The sequence below is a fragment of the Cervus canadensis genome, chromosome 24, assembly GCF_019320065.1.
Source record: "Cervus canadensis isolate Bull #8, Minnesota chromosome 24, ASM1932006v1, whole genome shotgun sequence".
In the NCBI taxonomy this organism is placed as follows: Eukaryota; Metazoa; Chordata; class Mammalia; order Artiodactyla; family Cervidae; genus Cervus; species Cervus canadensis.
In genome coordinates this window covers 30054149-30079421 of record NC_057409.1, presented here as the reverse complement: position 1 = coordinate 30079421, position 25273 = coordinate 30054149, and the positions used below count along the sequence as shown (strand labels likewise).

Genomic DNA, 25273 nt, shown 5'->3' with positions numbered 1-25273 from the left:
GTGGCAGATCCCACAATACCCAGCTGATACCCACACTTAGTTCTGAGTCTGTATATAACTGATTGCCTTGGTTCCCAGCACCCCAAGAGCTCTGCCCCGCAAACCCCTGAGCAGACAGGCAGGTCCTCCTGAGCAGTTAAAGCAGGACACTGCTGGAGGCTGTAGCTCTGCCTTCTCCAGGAGAACCCCAAGGAGGGTCCAGAGTGAATCCTGACCCGACCCGTGACCTTCAACAGGTCTTCATGTATGACAGACAGACAACTACTCTGACCCCTAGCTCCTCAGCAGGACGTTAGGAAGAAAAGTGAATCCGGGACCGAAGTCCTAAGTAGAGATGCCCTGAGTCAATGCTAAGTCATGTCCGTGGCCTGCAGCCCCAGCCTTGCAGCCCCTGCTCCCCCTGGACCCCTGTCGAGCCCAAACAAAACACAGTGCATCTCAGCACCCCGTGGGCTCAGGCGCCAGTCTGCCCTCGGCGGCACTCACCTTGAGGAGCGGCACAGCTGCGCGACAGCGGGCAGTCTTAATGTTTTTGAGGAAGTGGGATTCATCCTGTAAAGAAACAGTTGCATAAGTGGACAAGGCCAAACTCTGCGTGGACGGAGAGAGCGCCCACGTCAAGCCCGACCCTGGTACAGCACTGCCCCTCTTGTTCAGGGAGACGGCTGTGGGCGTGGCTAAGGACCAGGCTCTGGGCATCTTCTCCGCACGGTCGTAGGCAAGTCGCTTCATCGCTCAGGGACTTTTCCACCTGCAAAGTGGGGCCCCTGCCCTGCCCCTGCCCACTGCCCCTGCCCCTGCCCTGCCCCTGCCCTGCCCACCTCGCTGGCTGCACTGAACAAACCTCTCTGCTGGTTTCTAAGCCACACCTCCCACTAAGCAGTGTGCTGAGGACCTGGGTGTGTCCTATGCCGTCTCCTTCCCCTCCCAGAGCACCTCCTTGGCTCCCACGTCTCTGAAGGCACTGGGATGGACTGTGACGATCTGCGTGTGCTCCTGTGTCCTGCTGGCCTATGGCTCCCTGGATGCCAGGGGCTGACCTCCTCCCTCCCTGCCCGCAGCAGTGCATGGCCCTGCGCAGGGGATGACCCTCTAGTTGGCTGAGCAAATGGATGAAGGCGGCTCCCTCGCAGTCAACCTGCTGCTGGGAAACCCGAGGCAGAGCCTCCACTGCAGCCTCGTTGATGCGTATGTCTCAGAGGCTCACCAAGAGCTTTCTAAGAGCCCTTCCCTTTCGCGCTCTCTAGATGAGATGTGTGCTTGACAACACAAGGAGCAAGGTCTGGGGAGCCACTGTTGACAGAGAATCCTATTTTTAGAGGAGGGAAATACCATTGGCAATTTTCCAGTCACACGTTTGCATAAAGACCCTTTCATGTCACCTGGAGGCATGGGGTTCGCCTGCTCTGCCAAGAGGAGAAGTGAGGATAAACTTGCATTGGAATTCATCCATTGCATGCTCCACCCCAGACCGTCTGTTACCTGGACTTAGGGCGTGGGCTGGCCGGATATGGGCGGGGATGGGAGAGACTCGCACCTTTTCAGGGTTATATTTGTGAGCCTTGTGGACACGCTGAGTGCTGGAGAGGAGGCCAGCCTCTCCAGACTTTCCTTCCAGAGCATGAGAGGAGTTAGAAGAGGGCAAGTGGCAGCTACAAGACATACTGTCACATCTGGGAGCAAGACTCTGAAAGCTTCTCCAAAAAACGGTAACGAGTGCTTTTGTGTGTATGTGTTCATGGTGGGAGGGAACATCTTTATATCGGCTGAAAGAAAATCTATTAGCTGTTTGAACTGCACGCCCGGGTCATGCCGAGAAGAGAGCAGCAGATGAAGGTGCAGGCCCGTGCTGCCCAGGCTGTAGTTCCTGGAGTTCTGGGCTGTCCGGGGTCCACGGGCTCCATCGTGACCCCCCGTGGGGAGAAGAGGCGGGCTGGAAACCCCCAGCACAGACCCAGCAGATCACCATTTTCCAAAAAGCCCCCAGAAGATCCTAATATATAGCCAGGACTGAAAATTGATATTTGAGAGAAATGACATACCAGTTCCTCACAAAATGAAGCCAGTGATTTCTCTTCTAGAAACCTAGGGAGGCTCCATGAGATTGCAGATGTGGACATTCATGGAGCTTTCAGGGAGAGTTTCCTCAGGGAGGAAGTTCTGAAAGACTTGGTCGAGTCACTTACAATGATGACAACTTTAAAAGGGGGTTTTAGCTGCTTTTCTAACTTGCTCAGAAGATCAAAACTGACAATGTTGACCAAGCCGTCTGTCAGGCGGTCCTTCCCGGTCACCACGACATTGATGTCGACTGGGTTCAGAGATGGCAGCCACCGACGGAAGGCCTAGAGGTGACAGGAGAGAACAAAACCCAAGTGAGGCTCTGGCCCGGCAGCCACCAGCTGGGACCCCTGCTAAGCCATCACTGACTCTCTCCAGGTGGACCGACATGAGCGCCCCCTGCCGGTACACTCAGTCTCCACCATCCCCCCCACCCCCCTGCACTTGTCATACCCCGTCCCCATGAACGGCCGCAGCCTGAGGAAGCCGACAGCTGCCTCTGAGTAGCATGAAGCTGGGGAAAGCTACAGACCATGAACCACGTCTTCCTTCCTCACCACGTCTGCTTATGGAGAGTTTTATTCATTTCACAGGATCACTCTGATCCCTGGGTTTATGGTAGACAAGTTTCTGGCTGAGCAGCAACATAATGGTCGTGTTGGGTTCTTCAGCCATAAAGTTGCCGGGCAGACAGAGCACCTCCCGCCCATACCACCTTGCTACTCGGGTGTAAAATCCCGAGCCCCCAGTTAGGAGGTGTGACCTCAAGGTCCCGGAACCGCCCCTCACTAGCAGTAAGCGTGGTGCCTAGCCTCTTTGAGGCGCAGTTTTTTCATCTGTCAGTGGGGTTAATATCTCGTGTCTATTGCACACGGTTATGTAAGGATTAAGGGAAATAAAAGGAGTAAAACTATTCTGAAACCTAAGTGAAAGCTGTTGTCAGCAGCAACACCAGAGGTGCTCAGGAAGCGTCTGTGACAGACGGAGGTGAGTTGGAGCTTGGAAAGACTGTTCCTCTCCTTCCTGAAGGCCTGGCCTGATCCCAACTCAGAAAACCAGGGGCCTGGCCTCAGGAGGCTATCTCATCTACCTTCTCGCCCTCAGCTGACACAGAGCTTCCGAGCTCCCTGGGTCCTGCCCCCGAACAGTCATGTGGTGACTCTGACTCTGAGGAAAACTGTCCTTGTTAACGTGCTGACAGCAGAACTGACCTGCTCCCAGGTGAAGCGCACGGATGACGGTACCACCACGAGCAGCGGCCACTCCTTCCGGTAATAGGCCGCTATGCAGATGGCTTGGATGGTCTTCCCCAGGCCCATGTCGTCGGCAAGCAGCAGGCGGCCTCTTTGTGCTATAGCGAAACTGAAGAGGACGAGGTCAGGATACACCACGGCACACCCCCCAGGGCGGCGGTTAAACTGCCATCGCACATCACGGGAAGCCACACCGCTGCTTGGGGGGGCTACCTGTTCATGAGACCTCTCCCCCAAGAAGAAAGACAGGGGCCAAACAGGGGGCAGGGTGGTAATAGTCTAGAGAAGACTACAAACAGGCACAACGTGCTCTGCTTACTCACTCAGTCGTGTCCAACTTTTCGCAACCCCATGGACTGTAGCCTGCCAGGCTCCTCTGTCCATGGGGATTCTCCAGGCAAGAATACTGGAGTGGGTTGCCATGCCCTCCTCCAGGGGATCTTCCCAATCCAGGGAGTGAATTCAGGTCTCCCACATTGCAGGCAGATTCTTTACTGTCTGAGCCACAAGAAAAGCCCATGAATACTGGAGTGGGTAGCCTATCCCTTCTCCAGTGGATCTTCCCAACCCAGGAATTGAACAGCAGTCTCCTGCATTGCAGGTGGATTCTTTACCAGCTGAGCTACCAGGGAAATGTGTAGTCAAAGAGTAGGGAGAAGCTCCAAGGCCATTAGGTCATGGGAGCGGAGTGGGTGGAGTTTCCAATAAGATGAGTTGCTCTCTGCCTGGTGCAGGTGAGGCCCACGGGATGGAAGGGAAGAGAGTGGGAAAGCCTCCGTAAAGAGGGGCTGGGAGGGCCGCGCTTGTCAGGGGAGGATCTGTTGGGAAGGGAAGGGAAAAAGGAAAGACGGTGGGGTAAAAATATGGCTTTTCTCAAGGTCAGACAGGACTCTGTATGCATAAGCGTGGCAAAGACAGAAAACACTGGAGAAAAGGATGATGTCCAGAGAGAAGGATGGAGCAAGAATGTTGGTCTAGGAGGGGCACTGTGGCTCATCACCTAGCAGCCTGCAACCGTGACCCTGACCCTCCAGGGCAGTAGCCCTGGCTAACAGTTTGTGAATAAGGCATGGGATTACTATTCCACTCCTTCGGAGCCCCACTGGCCTGGGTTGGGATTCCAAGTCCAGCACCTGGGAGCTGTGTGCCTTTATGCAAGTGATCTATACCCTCCTCGTGCCTCAGCTATCACGTGGAATAACAGCCAGACCTACTCCAGAGAGAGTTGCAGGCATTCATAATGTCTAAAAAACTTAAAACAGCGCTTGGTGCCATCATAACTGCTGGGAAAGTGTCTCTCTTATAACTAGTATTCCCCAAAATGAGAAAAATAACAAGACACAGTGACAGTAACTTGCTTGACCCACACGATGAATCAAAGAAAAGCTAAAAGGATCTCTGAATGCCAGATACCTGGTTTCCGGCTCCAAACACCAATCCTCTTGCATCAGAATTCCTGCAAAACTGATCATTTGCTCAGGAACCTGATAATAAGCCAGCTGACTAGTTCTTCTCCTTTCCTGCTTACACAGAAAAGACACAGGACATCCCCTCTTCTGATCAGCAGTTGGCATGGCCCACAAGAACTCCAAGCTGCACAAGTCTTTCTGAATTGCCTGAAAACAGCATTTCTGCCCTTTGGAAACCAGTGACCAATCAAGTTGGGAAAGTGAGCAGTGGGCCTGTGGGTGGCATGAGACGAGGACACATACGTTACTTCTTACACTATTTCGAGTGGAGTTTGTGCACCCTTGTCATCCAGAGTCCCGATTAACTTCATTTCAGTCGCTCAGTCATGTCCGACTCTGCGACCCTATGGACTGCAGCACACTAGGCTTCCCTGTCCATCGCCAACTCCTGGAGCTTGCTCAAACTCATGCCCATCGAGTCGGTGATGCCATCCAACCATCTCATCCTCTGCCATCCCCTTCTCCTCCTGCCTTCAATCTTTTCCAGCATCAGGGTCTTTTCCAATGAGTCAGTTCTTTGCATCAGGTGGCCAATATACTGGAGTTTCAGCTTCAGCATCCGTCCTTCCAATGAATATTCAGGACTGAATATCCTTTAGGATTGATTGGTTTGATCTCCTTGCAGTCCAAGGGACTCTCAAGAGTCTTCTCCAATACCACAGTTTAAAAGCATCAATTCTTCAGCGCTCAGCTTTCTTTATGGTCCAACTCTCACATTCATACATGACTACTGGAAAAACCATAGCTTTGACTAGACAGACCTTTGTTGGTAAAGTAACGTCTTTGCTTTTTAATATGCTGTCTAGGTGAGGGATTAATTTAGGGAATTAACTTAGGGAATTCCCTGATTAACTTAGGGAATTTGAAATCAATGGTTACAATCAGGCTTTGGTGATGGCACACTTGGGCTGTTTAATTCTAATCCCTAGATGCTTTCAGAAGGTTGTGAAAGAGGAATATTCATAAAAGAGAGAGCCTCTGAACCTAGTTCATGGTGATCAATAAACCTGAACAGGAGAGAGAGCACAAGAAGACAGAGGAAGAACCTACTTGACTCCAGCTCTCTGAAAGGGCAGCAGGCTAGACACGAGCTTGGAATCCACCCTGGACAGGTCTGCCTCGGGGACATCTGCCACGGGAGAGAGAGACGTCTTCTGGAGCTGAGCGGCGAAAGCCAGGGTGAGGGTCTTGGGCAGAGGATCCAGCTGAACTTGTGGAAGGCAGCGCACTCTTTCCACTAGAAAGAACAGAGGTGTAAGAATTGGAGTATTAATGCCCAAGACTTCTGGGAGAACAAGAAGGGGCTTTGGGATACAAAGTTCAAGGACTGGAATTCTGCAGTGTGACACCTTCTTCAAAAAAGTGACTGGAGAGAAAACTGGGTGCTGACAGATGCATGGCAGAGCACCAGTTTTCTCCCTCTGCTTCTCATGTCTGCAAACAAGAGGGTGTTCAGGAATGCAAAACTGATTTTCACTACACTACACAGACACTGGAAAGAACTAACATGTTTTTGTGACTGATCTTTTTTAACCTAAAGTCATTTAAAAAATTATTTTAGCATTCCCTTTCAATAAATAAGGACCCTATTCTTCAAAAATTAGCCCAGTTAAAGCAAGACTTAGAATGAATAAATCTTGCCTTGTTTTCATTCTCCTTATGTTTTATTTTGGTTTTGATGTTTGAAGAGATGGAGAATTTTAGGCTACATGCTGTCCACAGTCAAGAAAGCACTGCAGTCCATGCAGAGAAACTGTGAGGTGTTTCCAAGAAAGAGGAGTAGCTGTGGCAGCCTGGATGGGAGGGAAGCATGGATACATGTATATGGCTGAGTCCCTCTGCTGTCCCCTGAAACTATCACAACATTGTTAATTGGCCATATTCCAATACAAAATAAAAAGTATTAAAAATAAATAAAAGCAAAAAAAAAACAAAAATAAAATAATGTCATAAGCCGGGAGGTGGGGTGGTGGGGGAGGGAGAAAAATCAGTGGGACAGGAGTGCTATTTACAAATACCAACAAAGGGCAGAGTCATGTAAAGGCCACCGACTGAGAACTATGCACATGGCCTTGCACTTTGGACATTTTCCATAAGAGAAAAAGCATCTCCTCTTGGGAGAGGTGGCCTGTGGACCAAATCAGCGTACTTGTTGTTCTGATAAATAAAGTGTGTGGAGACAGCTGTGCCCAAGCGTGAGTGGACAGTCAATGGCAGCTGTCCTGCCTGATGGTGCAGCTGAGTCACTGGGACAGAGGGCACAGCCCACAAAGCCTGAAATGTGAGCTGTCTGGCCCTTTACAAGAGAGCTTTACCAACCCCTGCTTAGCTGAGAGTCTACACTGGGAGTGGCCACGACTCTCTTTGAACTAAAGCTTGTATTTCAGGGTCTTTCCTTTCCTTCCACATGTGCTGCTTCCACACTCCAACGTAACGGATGGAGAGACCTCATCTAGTCACAGCCATTAAACCAGCTGGGAAAAACAAATGACCTAGGGTCTACATGGAAATGAAAGCAAAGTAATCGCACTGATTTTTCTTTTTTCAAGGAACTGAGCTTCACCTGATTTCAAAAGAAAAAACAAAACACAACCTCTTTATTCAATAAAGGAACAGGAAAAAAAAAAACACTCAAGTTTCAAATAAAACAGAATTCTGTATGGTGAGGGAAGGCAAGATGACATCAGTTAAAATTTAAAGTGAGAGAAAAGACAGAGCCTGAAATCCCTGGTAGTAGAATATCATTAAACTACCAGTCACAGGCTGTGGTCACAGCCACAGTTGCAGCTTTCAAGATGTCTTCCTTTTCGTCATTTCCTTCAAAAAATCTAACTAGAAAAGTGACCACTGTCTACAGATCCTCGATTGCTCTTTACCCTTTACCTCTCAGGGGCGCCCCGGGAGAGCCGTCGTAACCCACCAAGGGGCTCACTGGATTCTCCAGGAGTCCAGGCGAAGGAATCAAAGAGAGAACTTGGGTCCATTTCATTTCTACCCCATGTCACTTGAAATTCTAAGGCTGACGGTTCTCTGTTCCACATGATCATGTGTTCTTAATCTCCCCACAAAGTATTCCAAAAGCCTTCGGCCACAACCATCAACTGCCAGTTGCAAATACTGAAGTGAACATGGAGGCTGAGCTATCTACCACCACCTTAAACTGTGTTGCATTTTCAATATATTTAAATCCATTTGTCTTTCCCTAAATATTTTGGTTGTTGTTCATTCACTAAGTCGTGTCCGAATCTTTGTGACCCCATGGACTGCAGCACACCAGGCTTTTCTATCTTTCATTATCTCCCAGAGTTTGCTCAAATTCATGTCCATTGAGTCGGTGATGCTACCTAGCCATCTCGTCCCCTGCCTCCCCCTTCTCCTCTTCCTTCAATCTTTTCCCAGCATATTTCTGGGAACCCTTTGTATGAATAGCATCACTCTGATAAGAAATTAGGTAATGCTGATGGCTTTAATAAGAGAGAGAGTGTTCATATTGATGCCGACATACACTGTAAGCTTCCAAATTAAATCCGAGCATGCTGATTTCTGCACACTTCAAGAGTATGAGCACTCCATGTGCTTTCAGAACCCATTTTCATTTTAATCCTAGTGATCTTCAGCACTCGGGTATCTGTTGAAAGCTAAGAAACTGCTGATGATCCAGCTGGGGTGAAATGCAAGGCTTTGTACACATTATGTCCTTTCAGCCACTCAAGGGGGAAAAAAAGCACCCTCTACTGTTTCCTATCGACTGCCAGCTCCCCAAATCCTACGCTGCTGGTTCAGCCCACAGAGTGTGTTTCGGAGACTGCCTGAATTCTCTGTCAGCGACTCTCTGCTACCCTTTCCCTGCACTGGGAGATCAGATGGATGTGCTATCTGGCTTCATGAGTCATCGAGAACTCGTTTCTGTAAAACAGCTCTCTAGCAGAACGCTGCCGGCCCACATGGTGGAGAGATGTGGATGTGAATGTTTTCAAATAGCAGCCGACAAAACGAAATCACTGATTTGGGGACGCAGAACCCTTCTGGACTGTGACAGGCAGGGGAAAACAGAAGGTCTGCTGCCAATTTCGCTGTGGCCGGGAGGCCATGAGTCATCACTGAGAGAAGAGGGAGAAGGGACACTTAGAGGAGACTGGCCTGACCTGGAGACTGAGCAGCCACTGTACCTGCAGCGGGCACTCACATGCTCAGGTCTTACTGTTGTTTCTTAGTTAGTTTCAGAAGCACATGGTCACTAGCTCAGGTCAATAATCTGATTTCACATCCGAGACCAGGGGTGGGAGAGAGCTGCCGACTCCCCAGGTTTATGGTCTGTTACCAGCACTTCATCTCCCTAGTCTCTTCATTCACAGACCTGGCTTCTCCATCTAGCAGGTCACATCACAAACTCAGAATTGCAATTTTAGTCAGACTTTACTGTGACCCTGAAAGGCTCCTGACAAGGAAAACAACTGTATCCTTCCTCTGGGTCTAGATTTTCCCCAATCTATGAAATGGGGAAAGGAAAAAAGGAAAGATATACTCAACTGAATGCAGAGTTCCAAAGAATAGAAAGGAGAGATAAGAAAGTCTTCTTCAGTGAAAAATGCACAGAAATAGAGGAAAACAATAGAATGGGAAAGGCTATAGATTTCTTCAAGAAAATTAGAGCTAGCAAGGGAACATTTCATGCAAAGATGGGCACTGAAATGGTATGGACCTAACAGAAGCAAAAGATATTAAGAAGAGGTGGCAAGAATACACAGAAGAACTATACAAGAGAGAACTCAATAACTCAAATAACCATGAAGGTGGGATCACTCACCTAGAGCCAGACATTCTGGAGTGCAAAGTAGTGGGCCGTAGCATCACTATAAACAAAGCTAGTGGAGGTCATGAAATTCCAGCTGAGCTACTTCAAGTCCTGAAAGATGATGCTATTAAGGTCCTGCAATCAATATGCCAGCAAATATGGAAAACTTAGCAGTGGCCACAGGACTGGAAAAGGTCAGTGTTCACTATAATCCCAAAGAAAGGCAATGCCAAAGAATGTTCAAACTACCACACAATTGCATTCATTTCACAAGCTAGCAAAATAATGCTCAAAATTCTCCAAGCCAGGTTTCTACAGTACGTGAACTGAGCGAGAACTTCCAGATGTTCAAGCTGGACTTAGAAAAGGCAGAGGAACCAGTGATCAAATTGCCAACATCCACTGGATCATAGAAAAAGCAAGAGAATTTCAGAAAAACATCTACTTTTGCTTCATTGACTACACTAAAGCCTTTGACTGTGTGGATCACAACAAACTGTGGAAAATTCTTAAAGAGATGGGAATACCAGACCACCTCACCTGCCTCCTAAGAAATCTGTCTGCAGATCAAGAAGCAACAGTTAGAACTGGACATGGAACAACAGATGGATTCCAAATTGGGAAAGGAGAACATTGAAGCTGTATACTGTCACCCTGCTTATTTAACTTATATGCAGAGTACATCATGCAAAATGTTGGGCAGGATGAAGCACAAGCTGGACTCAAGATTGCCGGGAGAAATATCAATAACCTCAGATATGCAGATGACACCACCCTTATGGCAGAAAGCAAAGAAGAACTGAAAAAAAAAAAAGTTGGCTTAAAACTCAACATTCAAAAAACTAAGATCATGGCATCTGGTCCCATCACTTCATGGCAAATAGATTGGCAAACAACGGAAACAGTGACAGACTTTCTTTTCTTGGGCTCCAAAATCACTGCAGATGGTGACTGCATCCGTGAAATTAAAAGACGCCTACTCCTTGGAAGAAAAGTTATGACCAACCTAGACAGCATATTAAAAAGCAGAGACATTACTTTGCCAACAAAGGTCTGTCTAGTCAAGGCTATGTTTTTTCCAGTAGTCATGCATGGATGTGAGAGTGGGACTATAAAGAAGGCTGAATGCCAAAGAATTGATGCTTTTGAACTGTGGTGTTGGAGAAGACTCTTGAGAGTCCCTTGGACTGCAAGGAGATCCAACCAGTCAATCCTAAAGGAAATCAATCCTGAATATTCATTAGAAAGGCTGATGCTAAAGCTGAAGTCCAGTACTTTGGCCATCTGATGCAAAGAACTGACTCACTGGAAAAGACCCTGATGCTGGGAAAGATTGAAGGCAGGAGGAGAAGGGGTCAACAGAGGAAGAGATAGTTGGATGGCATCACCAATGCAATGGACATGAGTTTGAGCAAGCTCCAGGAGATGGTGAGGGACAGGGAAGCCTGGCATGCTGCAGTCTGGGGTTGCAATGAGTTGGACATGAGTGAGTGATTGAACAACAACAAAGAGACAAGGAAAATCAGTGTTATATTCTATGAGCCATTATCATCCCTTCAGTCGTGTTCAACTCTTTGCAATCCTATGGACTGTAGCCCACCAGGCTTCTCTGTCCATGCGATTCTCCAGGCAAGAGTATTGGAGTGGGTTGTCATGCCCTCCTCCAGGGGATCTTCCCAATCCAGGGACCAAACCTGTGTCTCTTACATCTCCTGCATTACCAGGTGGGTTCTTAACCACTAGTGCCACCTGGGAAGCCCATCATTACAATGAATGCAAAAAAAGTAGTCCTAACTCTAGAATTCTTAAGTCAAGGTCCATGGAATTAGTAATATAAAAAAACAAAAATCTTTACATGTGGAGGTCCAGTGGTTACACATCTGCCTTCCAATACAGGGGATGAGGGTCTGATCCCTGGTCGGGGAAGGAAGGTTCCACATGCTGCGGAGCAACAAGGCCTGAGCACTGCAACTAGAGATGTGCAACGAAGACCTAGAGTGCTGCAACTAAAACCCAAGGCAGCCAAAAATAAATAAATAAAATACATGTTTTTTTTTTTTTTTTAAACCTTACACGTGGCCTTTCTGTGCATTTTTCCCAGTGAAGACTCCATTGTTTCATCACATATTTCAATGAGTCCATGGCCCACAAGACTTGGAACCATTTTATAATACTACATGAGCGGCAAGTCATGGTTTTTCAACATTACATTCATCTGCTAATGCTGCAAATGTCTTGCTTTTTGTTGTTCCATAAAAGTCAAAGGCTTCATAGCTCACATATTTACATGTCTTTCTGTGGTTGAAAGACAACGGGTTGAGAGAGAAAACCTCACTTTGATTGCTCATCAAAAATTCAGCTTTGGCCAAATAATTTGCTCAAGCCACAATTTCCAAACAGTTGCAGCCAAGGAGTCTCAGATAAATGTCAGCCACCCTTTTTGCCTCAGCTAGTGGCTGCTGATACTAAATAAGTAACTCATCATATTCAAACTGAACCCTGAGTTTGCAGCAAGTCTTCCCTCAAGGAATCGAATGCTCTTTCCTCATATTTAATTTCTGCCAGTAGGATAGATATGGATTAAATACCTTCCCTCCCCCTTTTTTTTTAACTGAAGGGCCAAGTGGGACCCAGAATATTGAGCTACCTACCTGATGTCACACAGTAAATCACATAAGAAGGAGACAGAGGGAAGAGACCTCTTCCTTAAACCCCCAGCCTGGTGGACCCCTCCCCACCCCCACTGCGCTGGAGAATGTCTCTCCCGGCCTGACAGGTACCATCCCTGGGACCAGAAAGTTCTCAGGGGTCAAACAGGGGGAACCCGTGCTATGCCAGCTGTACACCCACTGCAGGATCTGAGGTCTGGAAGACGGGTGACAGACGAGCACTCCAAGACAGGCTGAGATATGACCACATCAGCCCACCGCACCCCTTCCTCAGGCATACTGGAATTCATTCATTGCCCTACCCAAGCAGAGCACAGAGAAGCAAAATGATAAGCCCAAACTGACTTCTCCTTCTCATAGTTGTATCTGTACACATAGCCCTTCGTTTGGTCGGGCTCCAAAGCGTGTACTAAACACCGATGTGCCCTGGCCTCGGCTTCTGCCTCTGGCAGAACTCAGCCCATCATGAAGCCTGTTACTACTATAGCTCTCCTGCTTCCACAGACCATCTGGTTCGAGCAGTAAGTGGAGAGCCCGTTCTTCCAGGGGATCTAAAGTAGCTTCCATCTAACCTCGGCAATCCTAGCTTGCCTCTGATTCCCAAGAGCACGGGCCTCAAGTATCTGATGAGCACCGCCTCCGCCTGATGGAACATGTGGCCTGCATTTCCTTGAGCTGTCATAAAGCCACTATCACAGGGCGCAGGGGCATGGCTGAGAACATCTTTTCCTTTCCCAGTCCTGCACACGAGCATGTCATGTTATTGCAGCGGAGGGGAGGAAGGAGGCGATTCTTTTAAAATATGCTATATTGGGGCTTTCCTGCTGGTCGAGTGATTAGGGGTCTGCTTGCCAATGCAGGGGACACAGGTTCAATCCCTGGTCTGGGAAGACCCCACGTGCATTGGGGCAAATGAACCCACGTGCTGTAACTACTGAGACCGCGCTTCAGAGCCTGTGCTCCGCAACAGGGGAAGCCCGCACGCGGCAGCTAAAGAAAGAATAGTCCCTCACCACAGCTACAGACAAGCCCATGTGCAACACTGGAGACCCGGCAGAGTCAAAACTAAAGAAATCAATCTTCAAAAAAAAAAAAGAAAACTACATTAAATTCGAGGCCTGTGATTAAGGCTTAACAATAGCATGATATAAACAAGCAAGGTGGGCAGCTCACTGAGTTTATTGTATTCCTCCAGGAGAAAGCTCCACTTCCGGGTCTTGACATCTGCAACGACAAGAGACAAACAGGCAAACGTGACAGCCTGCCCTCCTGCAAGGTCACCACACTGACTGATTCATCCCCTGGTTTCAGAAAACCCCAGGAAGCTCGGGCGGTGGCCACCTCGTGCTGACCTTGTGCTGGGCAGTGGGGATAGAGAGACTGAAAAGCCCTGTCATCGAGACTCACAGAATTCAGGGAGGAAAGACAAGCAGACGTGGAGATGGCAGTGGGTTGGTAAGGGTGGGGACGAAGGGAGTTACATGGACAGACGACCAGGGATGGCCTAGCAGGTGAGAGATGCCCTGAATCTCCAAGGCTGGGATACTATAGCTTGTACTTATTCAGTGCTTACTTTAAGCCAAGAAACTTCCATGACCATGTCCTTGGCTCCTCAATGCGCTGTAAGCTGGGCACCATTATTAGTAGCTTCAATTAGTACATGGAAAACAAGCTACATGTGTTTGGAGTGGTCAAATCCCAGGTCTGCCACTTCCTGGCTGTGTGACTTTGGGCAAGTTACATAACTTCTCTGTGCCTCTGTTCCCACCATCTGCAAAAGGAGGCTCCTAGAGCCCCTGCTTTATAGGGTTCTTGTGAGGATTACATAAAATTTAAATGTAAAATGCTTATAAAAGCATGTCTGGCAAACAATGCACTCAAAAAAAGGTAAATGATAAATTATTATTATGATGATGATGCCATCTCCTGATTAGTGGAGTATAGCATAATCTACACACGTTATTAACTAAGAAGGGTGAGCATTTCCCTACCCAGCACTGACTCATTACTTCCGGTTTTCCTACCAATCTACCTTCTGAGAAAATCAAGTAAGCTCCAAGTCAGTAAATGCTTTCTGGGTAGTACAAGAGAATTCTCTGTCTGGTCACTGAGGAAGCAAGGTAGTTAGGGAAAAGGCATCATGGACACCAAGTCCATGTCAGGAGAGAAGCTAGGTGGCCCAGGTGTAATATGACAGAAAGACCAAAAGCAGACAGCCCACTCCTGACGTGGGAATAGTGCAGGAGGCCCTTTCTGACAACAGCTGGATCCTGACGGCGGCAGGGCAGCAAATGGAAAGGTCCGTGAATAACTGCTATGGTGAAAAAAAATCCAGTCATGGTGTTTTTAACATCTAGTGGTCGGGGCAGGGTTTGGGCATGAATATTTTTGCTGTTCTCATTCCTCCACAAACAGATCATGTCAGGAGTGTGATTTCAAAGGCCACACTTATCCGAAGTCACAGGTCATCAATACTTGCCTTTTGAGGGCCACCCCAAGCAGAAGTCAAAGACCTCAGGGGTCTGGGGGCGGATGAGGACAACACTCTCTGGACTTGGGCTGGGCCCTGTGCATCACACCTAAACCCTACTCACCAGCCTGCTCTCACCCGTCAAAACTCTATCCATCTAAAGGATAACAAGGCAGCAGCCAGCATCTCCCCCTCCTGAAGTGACCCCAACCTTGAGGAAGGCTCGCTAAGCAAGTCACTCCACAGAGGCTTCATCCACGAAGCTGCCTGAGTGTAATGTCTCAAAGGCAAGAGGTTTAAAGGTCTGCTTTCCACCTGTCTGTGCGTGCTGCGCTAAGTCGCTTCAGTCATGTCTGACTCATTGCAACCCCATGAACCAGAGCCCACCAGGCTCCTCTGTCCACGGGGATTCTCCAGGCAAGAATACTGGAGGGGGCTGCCATTTCTTCCTCCAGGGGATCTTACTGACTCAGAGATTGAACCCGAGTCTCTTCTGTCTCCTGCATTGACAGGTGGGTTCTTTACCATTAGCGCCACCTGGGAAGCCCTTCTAACCTGCCTAGGGAAAAGCCAAGGAATACAAGAGCCACACTACTTTGTAAAGCAACAAGGCCCAAGCTAAGAATGAAACCCAGAAGTTCAGAATTCTGCTCCTTATTATGATGTGGCAGCTTTTGAAGAACCTCATTAAAAAAATTAAGCAAAACTGCTTTGTTTTGTCTGGTGGTTTTCAAGCCTGGCTGATTATTAGACTCACCTGAAGATTTTTTTTTTAAATGCCAATATTCAGGGCCCCACCTCAAGCCAATTAAATCAGTTGCTCTTGGTGGGAACCCAGGCATCAACATTTACTCTGGGGGTTGGATAGGCCAATCTGTGATTCACCCACTGCTCCAGGTGGTTGGGAGGCGGGCTCAAGCTTGAAAACCACTGTCTTAGTCTATGCAAAGAGTCGGACACGACTGAGCAACTGAACTGAACTGAGTCTACTCAAAGGCAATTATTTCTATGACAAACACCTATTTTTCAAGCTCTCCTAAGGACAAAATAAAACTAAATAGGTTTAAGTGGTCACAGCAGGAACTTACCTGCTTCTACCGAACAGCCACTGCCCAGGTGACCAGGGAAGGAGTCTCCTCCTTGGGAGGCCTTTAAGGACAAAGCAGACCCCACTACATGCTCAACTATCGGTAACAATTTAAGGAACACTTTTCCACAGGAAGAAGAGCAGGTTAGGAAGGCTTTGCCAAGAAAGTCACTTCTGAATATTTAAAGAGACGGGAATACCCTGCTCTGAGACCATGGGCCACTCTGCCTTCTGGGAATTAGGCAACTAACTACTTGCCGTATTTTCTGGAATCCATCTGTTTAAACAGTGCAATCAGGTCTTCGGAATAGCCGATGTCTGCCTCGAAGCGGGCCCGGGAGATGAGCACGCACTGCCCTTTGACAAAGGCCAGGGAGGGAGCTGCAGGAAGGCCGGTCTTGGCTATAATGCCACTGCTGGTGGAGGCTGACTCCACGTGGCCCTCAGCCCCTTCCAAAGGCTGCAGGGTGATCCCCGGGAGGCGCTGGGCTGCTTTCACTGCAGAAGAAGAAAAGGACAGAGCTGATGACCTGGTAACTTTTAAGGCCCTGGGATGCTCAGGCAAGTAGGAGAGGAGGCAGGAGCAGGGTGACAAGGAGGTTTGCTAGGCAGGCAGGAGACAAGAGGTGTCGTTAGATGGGGAAGGTGAGCAGGTGAGCTTTTACTGGATGTTCAGAGAGCTCAGGATTACCTGAAAATAACTCTTCTATTCTTTAGGTTTTCCAATTTAAAACTTAGAATTCAGAAATGAACAGGGAGAAGAGGGGTCTCACCAGGATGAGTAAACTTATTAGATAATTTCTGCAGCTATGTCAGAGAAGCCACTGAAGGAAATCAACACTCCTGAAATCAGCCCCTTAACCCTGTTCCCAGGTCACTGCTCTGTCCCTCACTGGGAGGACAAGGAAGGAGACACAGGACTGTCAGGCCACAAATGCCATTTTGAATCTTATTTTCTCTATTACTGCAGCATTTTATAGATTAATAGATTTGACGACATAAAACTAAACAGTCAAAAAACGCAAACTGAAATGAAAGGCAAAACTACGGGATAAGGATATCTGCAAGAAATAGGAACAGAGCTCATACTTAAAAAAAATACTGAAACCACTAAGATAGGTTAGGTAACCAACTCAAAAAGGGGAAAAATGACCAATAGACATTTGAGAAACATGCAACTTTGCAAATAATCAGAGTAATAAAAAGCCAATTTTTAGTTATAAAACTTGCAGAATGAGAAAAATTGGATATCTGAAAATCTTCTGGAAAACAATCTTCCAACACAGAGCAAGAGCTATAAAAAGTCATCATCATGATTCAACTTTTGGGAAATCTGTCTCAACTAACACAAAATGAAAACACAAAAATTTATAGACCAAGGTGTTCCTTACAGCTTTGATACTAGGGAAACTGGAAGCAAATTAATATTAAACAAAAAGAACATGATTTACCCAATTTATGACACATTCTTACAATGGAAGGCTATATAGCCTTCCATTAATTAATTAATCTCCCATATATAGCCATTAATTTCTTTGGAAGAAATTTTGGAAAACAAAAAGGTACAAAAAACAATATTAAATCATCTTTTGGAGGGCAAAGTGGTTCAATAACAGACATGAACATTTTCATCATTCGGAATGAACTGTTTAACATGCACCATTAAAATAAAAATGCTTTAGAACTTTGCTGGTTGCACAGTGGATAAGAATCCGCCTGCTCATTCAGGGGACATGGGTTCAACCCCAGGTCCAGGAGGATCACACATGCCTCAGAGCAACTAAGCCCGTGCGCCATAACTACTAAGCCTGCTGCTGCAACTACTGAAGCCTATATCCCAGAGCCTGTGCTCCGCAACAAGAGAAGCCACAACAACGAGAAACCTGCGCACTGCAACTAAGAGTAATCCCTGTTTGCTGCAACTGGAGAAAGCTCATGCACACTGCACAAAGCAATGAAGACCCAGCGCAACCCAAAATAATACATAAATTAAAAATTAATAAAAATGCTTTATGCAGGAACACTAAGTGAAAAAGGCAAGATAAAAATTGTATTAAATATACAAAACATTGTTATTTTAATGCACAGGCAAAAAGGCTGGAAGGAACAAAACTAAAATGCTAATAGTGAGTGGGGACAGATGGGGGGCAGATGAGGGGACTGGTTTTTCTTCTTTTGTGCATTGATATACTTTCCACATGACCTACAAAGAGTGTGTGGTAGGGTTCAAAGAGTGTGTGGTAGAGTTAAAAAGTCAAAGTTCAGAGGTGAACCCAAACGAATAATAGAAAGACTGACAGTCTTCATAAATTATATTAATGAAAAGTATAATCTACTAAGATGACACAGAAATCATGAACCATCTGAAAATGAAGAAAGAAGGATACAGGCACAAATTCATGATTGCTGCAAGGGTTTTCAAGATATACTTTGGCAGAAGCAGATTGTGTGTGCGAAACATTGACAAGGATACAGGGAGGTAAACAGTTCAGCAAAATTCATCTGAAAGCTACACTGAGAATTTTGTCCCCAACAAACAGTTTAAAAAAAAAAAAAATATGTGAAGCATTACCAGAAATAATCATACTGCACAGAAAACCTAAATGAATTTCCTAAAGCAAATAACATCCAAGTCACCATGCATTATGGTCAGAGGACAGGAGTAAAAAGATGACAAATCAAACAAAACAGAGACTTTAAACCGTCTCTGTAGGTTACTTTTGTATACACGTATAAAAGTATAAGAAAAAAAAAAAAAACAACAGGACATGAAAAAAATTTCCTAACAGTGGAAATCACTGGTTTAATATGCACCAATGCAACACCAGGTATCAAGACCTGCGGTGTTAACTCAGAGCACTGTCTCTCCTCTTCCTAACACGCAATAAATGGATTAAAATAACGGTAAGGGCTTCCCTGGTGGCTCAGTGGTTTTGAATCCGCCTGCCACTGTAGGCGATCCCTGATCTGGGAAGATCCCCCACGCCGCAGAGCAACTAAGCCCGTGTGCCTCAACTACTGAGCCTGTGCTCTAGAGTCCGGGAGCCGCAAGTACAGAGTCCACAGGCCACAACTACTGAAGGTCACTCACCCTGGAGCCCGTGCTCTGCAACAGGAGAAGCCACTGCAATGGGAAGCCTGCACACCGCAACTAGAGAGGAGCCTAAGTAGCAATGGGCACCTCGCATGGCCAAAAATAAATAAATAAATAAATAAAAGAATAAAAGAAATAAAATAATGGTAGAAGTGAGCTCTCCCAAACCTAATGGTGTACATTTCAAGTGGAGGAGGCCAAAAAAAAAAAAAAAAAACCCACACACAACACAGGAAGCTCTGCAGGGGGCTGTCTCACCACTTCCAGAAACTATACTCGTGATTCTAGAGAATTCTACTTCACGCCCCAAATCTGTGGAGGAGTAACCTCCCCGTGGATCCTCTGCTTTCCCCTTTCTGAACTGGGTGGGGAGAGAGAGGGCACTGGCATGGCCAGCGAGGAGGAGCAGAACGGGGCTGACACTGACCAAGTGCAGGCTCCAGGCATCCGAAGGCGACAAAACCTTGGTGCGGGATAGTCAACAAGATCACAGAAGACAGGAGTGGTGCACCTGGGGGCCCTGACCACCAACAGATGTGGCACAGCCTGGCACCAGCCAGGGCAACGCCCCTTCTCTGCGCCCTCGGGTTTGTGTTGTTGCTGAACTGTTCCTCTTCCTGGCAGCAGGGCCCGCGCAGCTGCCTGGCATGGCTGGAGCCCACAGTCTGGTGGGAATAGGCACTGTGAAGTCAGATGGGCTGGGTTTGAATTCCAGTTGCACAACCTATTGGTTGTGTGTGATCCTATGTTAGTTACAGAGCCTCTCTGGACCTCAGTTTTCCCATCTGTAAAACGGTTGTTATAAGGAATAAAAGAGTTAGCAAATATATAAGGGGCTTAGAACAGCCTTGCATGTATCAGGTTCTGATAAGTGCCAGCTTTTGTTAATATGATCAGTGATGTCCTCCCAAGGACCTGCCTCACTAGGCTGGCCATGGTGAGAAGAGAGGAACATTGGGATGGCACTCCAAAAGCCATGTGAACCACCAGCTAGACTACCTCTGCTACTTCAAAGGAACTCCTCAAGAGCAGCATCGCCCTGCATGAGGGGGCACTACACACCTACTTACTTAGGGGACCATAGTCGGTCATGCTGAAGTTCCAAGTCTTGGTGGCAGGATCTGAAATGAAACAGAAGTACCCGGTTTGCCCACAATAAGGCCAAAGACTTGGCAGGAGTTGTACTTGGACATTCAATAAAGGTTTGTTGAACGAGTGAATGAACAAATGCACACGTGCATGCTAAGTTCAGGACAGTTAATTGAAAAGCCCCTGCTGAGGTATAAAATCCCCAGAGAGGACAGACAGCAAACATACCTGAGGATAACCACTTTGGTTCTGCCCTTCTGGATGAACCAACCTGAGCATGCCACTTCACCTAGCTGAGCCAGTTCTATCGCCTTTAAAATGGAAATATCTGCTTATCATACACACAAAAAAATGCTGTTTGGCTTAAGTGCTACAATGCACGCAAAGCACCTGGCAGCAGGGGAAAGGGCCTGTGAATAACTATGCATCCATTCTCCACATGGCCACGAGGCAGCCCCCAAGCGCGGCAGCTTTTGGAAGGGATGTCTATTACAAAAGGAAACATGAACTAAAATAGAAATTTTTTAACAACTGGATGGACAGAATGTGCCAATGCATCTTCTTCATATTTATGAGAAACTGTTAGAGACTCTAGAAGCAGGGGGAAAAAAAACATCTGAAAGAACCAGTTGGAAGACTCATTACCGTAACTTCTGCTGGGCAGACTCTTAAACACGGCAATGAGCGCCTCGTTGTACCCAATCTTCACCTGGAATCGCTCTCCGTTCCGGATACACCTTCCCTGCTGGGAGCCTGCCACTCTGTGCGGCGGGGTCCCTGCTTTCTGTTGCAGTCTTCCTTCTGACCTGGGCGTCGCGCTCCCCGAAATGTTCTGCCCAGAGGTGGAGGGTCTCGCCATTCTGGTCTCTAATTCAGGATCCCTAGGGGGCTGTCCAGAGGAAGAGGCTGCTGTCTCCTGGAAATTCTTTGCTTTGGCCAAAGGCTTGTGAGTTGTGTTAGCAAAGGGTGTTGACTGGGTCTCATGTGAAGCCTGAGGATGACCTTGACCTAATTCACAACCCCAGAGCTGTTGGCTGGGGACCCCTGGAGGACTGTTTGCCAGGGGCGGGGAGATCCCAGCGACAGTCACTTGATTTGGTGGGTGGTGGCTTGGGCAGGCTGTGGGCATCTCTTCTGGCCTCTGCCACATCCCCTTCGCCTGCTCAGAGGTGTTCGGTGGAAAACTGTGGGGATTTTGAGGTCTCTGGTCACCATGAAATGAACTGCTGGGATTTTGTTGTTTGAAAAAGATGCCATGGCTCCCTGACTTAGAAGGATCTCGGGGGAGGTTTTGGGATGGGCCCTGCTTGGACTGGGCAGGTTTCTGATGCTGTTCTGCTAACAGTTTCTCAGCTCTTCGGGCCAGAGCCTTCTGCCGATTTGCTTCAATTTTTTTCCTCTGCTCCTCTGTAAGAGGCAAGGACATTTTAATAGGGAGATGCTCATGTAGGAATGTCAGTCTGTAATCGGAAACTTGGCAAAAGCTGAGAAAGGAAAAACAACATGGAAATAAACATTAATTTTTTTAAATTTTTTTTGCTTACCTTGATTTCAACAAGCTTTTGTCCCAGGAAATGCACAAGGAGTATTAACAAAGGATATATTAAAATTTATTTCTATAATTAAACATACAGACACACACACACATATGACAAAAACCATGACCCTGACAAAAAAAGCAAATAGCAAGGTCAATCAAATCCAAAGTCGAAAAGGTATTTCAACTGCAATATTTTTCTCCCTCTCATCCACCAACCAACATGAGTTAGTTGTCAGATTCCAAGCAAGTTACGCAGTGCAATCTAAATCCATCAGATAAAGAGAAGGCAGCATTTCAAACTAGAAAGGATAAGGGATTAGACTGACATAGACCAAAACAACCACATACCATGACGTGACATTTATAAAATAGCCTCTTTCCAACCTGGAAGAAGGAAAAAAACATTAACGTCACATAGTCTGCACTCTAAATTCACCCCTCAAACTGAATCCTTTTATCATTCCCAGCAAGGCAATCTGCAGGTGGTAAACCCACGACCAAGGAGTAACAAGTGACTCTTGGAAAAGTAAGGTGAAAACAGTAATACATGCTCATTGTACAAATCCAGATGCTACATATAGATGTAAAGAAAAGAGTAAAATTAATCTGTAATCTCATTATCCATCAATAACCACTGCTTGTAGGTGGCGGTTTAGTGGTTAAATTGTGTCCAACTCCTGTGACCCCATGGACGGCAGCCTGTCAGGCTCCTCTGTCCATGGGATTTCCCAACCAAGAATACTGGAGTGGGTTGCCATTTCCTTCTCCAGGGGATCTTCCCCCACAGGGGTCAAACCTGTGTCTTTTGCATCGCCTGCATTGGCAGGCAAGATTATTTACCACCAAGCCACCAGGAAAGCCAGCTAGTGTTCACAGAGTACAGTATAATTCTTTTTTCCTATCCATATCCTTAGATACAGGTCCTGTATTTTGGAGATAGATAAATTTACGACAAATTATATGGGCTTCCCAGGTGGCGCTAGTGGTAAAGAAAAGTGAAAGTCGCTTTGTCCAACTCTTTGCGACCCCATGGACTATATAGTCCATGGAATTCTCCAGGCCAGAATACTGGAGTGGGTAGCTGTTCCATTTTCCAGGGGATCTTCCCAACCCAGGGATTGAACCCAGGTCTCCTGCACTGCAGGAGAATTCATCAGCTGAGCCACCAGGGAGACCGGGTTCTATTCCTGGGCCGGGAAGATCCCCTGGAGACGGGATAGATAACCCACTCCAGCATCCTGGGCTTCCCTCGTGGCTCAGATGGTAAAGAATCCACCTGCAATGCGGGAGACCTGGGTTGGGAAGATCCCCTGGAAGGGTGGTAAAGAACCCACCTGCCAAAGCAAGAGCCCTACGAGACGCAGGTAATCTCGCCTGGAGAATCCCACGGACAGAGGAGCCTGGTGGTCTACAGCCCTTGGGTTCACAAAGAGTGGGACACAACAGAAGCACAGCACAACAGGATCTTTCACAAACTGTCCTGTATCCCAAGCCTGATTTTTCCCCCAATTAATTTACTTAGGTCCTTTTTCCAAGAGCTGAGCCACTTTTACAATACTCTAAGCCCAGGCGCTTGACACCAACTTCTCTGGCTTGATTCAGAAGAGTGGGCTCTCAATGGGCCACGTAATGTTTACAGTGATGACAAGGGGGTAGGGATGGGGAACTCTGAGAAGGGCCTAGGGTTAAAAAGGTTTCCTTCCTCCTGCGACTGTCTTTGACCAGAACCCCCAAACATCTGTCCCCAGGGACCTCCCACTTCCCCCAACCGCCAACAGTTAGGAAGGCGTTAGAGAAAGGCTTTGTTCCCGGGGCTCCGCTCAAGTTCTCAGGTTCCCTGAGCAAAACACTCCTGCCTAAACTTGCCATCCAGGGCTTTGCCGCGGCCCCAAATCCTCCAGGTCCAAGGCCTGGTGCGCTGATTCCACTAGCCAGGGGAGACGAGGCCGTGGGATGAGGTCCCATTGATCAGCCCCAAACCATAAAGCCATCCCACAACACGGAGGCCCCTCTTCTTTTTGCTAGGACCTGGGTTCCACCCCATTTGGGGGCGCGCATCTCCCCCCAGACTTGGCAGGACGGAAGCGCCATTCCCACCCCTATCATCTCCACTTGGATTCACCCTTTCCGTTGGCCACTCCCTGCTCCATGCTGGTCTGTGGTCGCGTCCTTCTCCGCCGCCTTCCTCCCGGTTTACCTTCCCGCCGACTGAGACCTAGACTGCGAGCTTCATTCGCGCTAGACCCCGAACCCAGGCGCGTCTCCAAGGCCCTCCCGAGCCAGGGTGCTCTTCCGGTGACCGGTTAGGCGCAGGTACTCGAGTGCTTGCCAGTTCGCTCGCCTTATTTCAGTTCCCTGGCCTGGGTCGCTCCCCGAGGAACTACATTTCCCAGTGGGCAAGGCGGAGCGAATTGCGCTTTTTAAAAAGTTAAGAGTTCAGGAGGCAGGAGGCCGGAGCGGTGCTGCAGGGCCTTCTGGGATTTGTAGTTTGAACTAGGAGCCTGGTGAGAATTCGGAGAGACGCAACGTCATGGGCGGGGTGGAAACGGTCCACCCTGGGAATTGTAGTCCTGGTTTCCCTGATGCTGAAGCTGAAGCGCCAATACTTTGGCCACCTGATGGGAAGAGCAGACTCATTAGGAAAGGCCCTGATGCTGGGAAATATTGCAGGCAGGAGGAGAAGGAGACGACAGAGGACGAGATGGTTGGATGGCATCGCAGACTGGATGGACATGAGTTTGAGCAAGCTCTGGGAGACGGTGAAGCACAGGGAAGCCTGGCATGCTGCAGCCCATGGGGTCCCAGAGAGTCAGACACGACTGAGCGACTCCAAAACAACAGTTCCCTGAAAGGTTTCACCAAACTCTGGATCATTAAACCTGAGTTGTTGAGGTTTCCAAAACTGAAGTCTTACTGTGAAGAACTGTCAGACTGGGGGTTCTTTGTTTGTTTGTTTTTTTCCATGCTCTTCCTTATTTTTAGTGGCACCCAGGAAGGAAGCAGTATGAGCTGTGCAAAATGTACAAAATCATATTAACACAAGAATTTCATTTGACAAGTCAAAGATACTGCATCTGTGGCTAATCTCATAGTAATATGGAGAGACGGGCAGTCGGATTTGGTAGCCCTGGAGGGCCCGTTCCTGATATTGATAACTTTGCAATTTAAGCATCACCTGCTGTTCCAACGCTGACCTGACCTTCTTGAACCAAAAGAGAATTAGCATTGTCATCACTGTCATTGTCATAATCATCCTTTTCATCTTCAGTCGTTGTGCTGAGCATTTAATCTGAATTGTCTCATTTAATCCTCACTACAATTTTAAGAAACACACAGCATTTGTATTCCCCTTTTACAGAACAGCTACTGGATAACTTTTTCAAAGCCTTATTAGCCTATTTGTGGTTCTGACTCTGGAGCCCACACTTTTGAGAGAAAATTAGTAACCTGACACTATCAGAGTCAGTTTACCCCATTTCTGAGCACCAGTGTGAGCCCCGTTTCCATTCCATAATCAACTCCACTATTAAATATTGTTGGTAAATACAATATTCCCCTATCATCACTGTACACATGAATATTGCTATTCTGTTTTCAAACATGGCACATTTAAAAACAAACAAATCTACTTAAGGATCTGGAAAAATGACTAAGATGTATTGTTAAGGAAAACAAAGCACATCAACGCATATAGTTTGATCCATTAAAAAAAAAAATCCTTATCTGTCAGTGTGTGTAAACTCAGT

The 25273-nt window shown here is 47.3% G+C and overlaps 1 protein-coding gene across 1 annotated transcript in view; it reads right to left on the bottom strand.

The window, feature by feature from the left end:
- Positions 1-23889, bottom strand: part of SMARCAL1 (SWI/SNF related, matrix associated, actin dependent regulator of chromatin, subfamily a like 1) — a 51230-nt gene extending 27341 nt beyond the window's left edge. Inside the window, exons 1-10 of the mRNA XM_043444773.1 lie at positions 23650-23889; positions 21876-21911; positions 20633-21471; positions 19969-20019; positions 16063-16302; positions 13421-13471; positions 5834-6020; positions 3273-3423; positions 2187-2345; positions 487-552 (exon numbers count right to left, since the gene is read on the bottom strand). Coding sequence (XP_043300708.1) covers positions 487-552; positions 2187-2345; positions 3273-3423; positions 5834-6020; positions 13421-13471; positions 16063-16302; positions 19969-20019; positions 20633-21413 — 1686 coding nt within the window. The 5' untranslated portion in view covers positions 21414-21471; positions 21876-21911; positions 23650-23889. The remainder of the gene's footprint in view (positions 1-486; positions 553-2186; positions 2346-3272; positions 3424-5833; positions 6021-13420; positions 13472-16062; positions 16303-19968; positions 20020-20632; positions 21472-21875; positions 21912-23649) is intronic.
- Positions 23890-25273: the final 1384 nt, after the last annotated feature.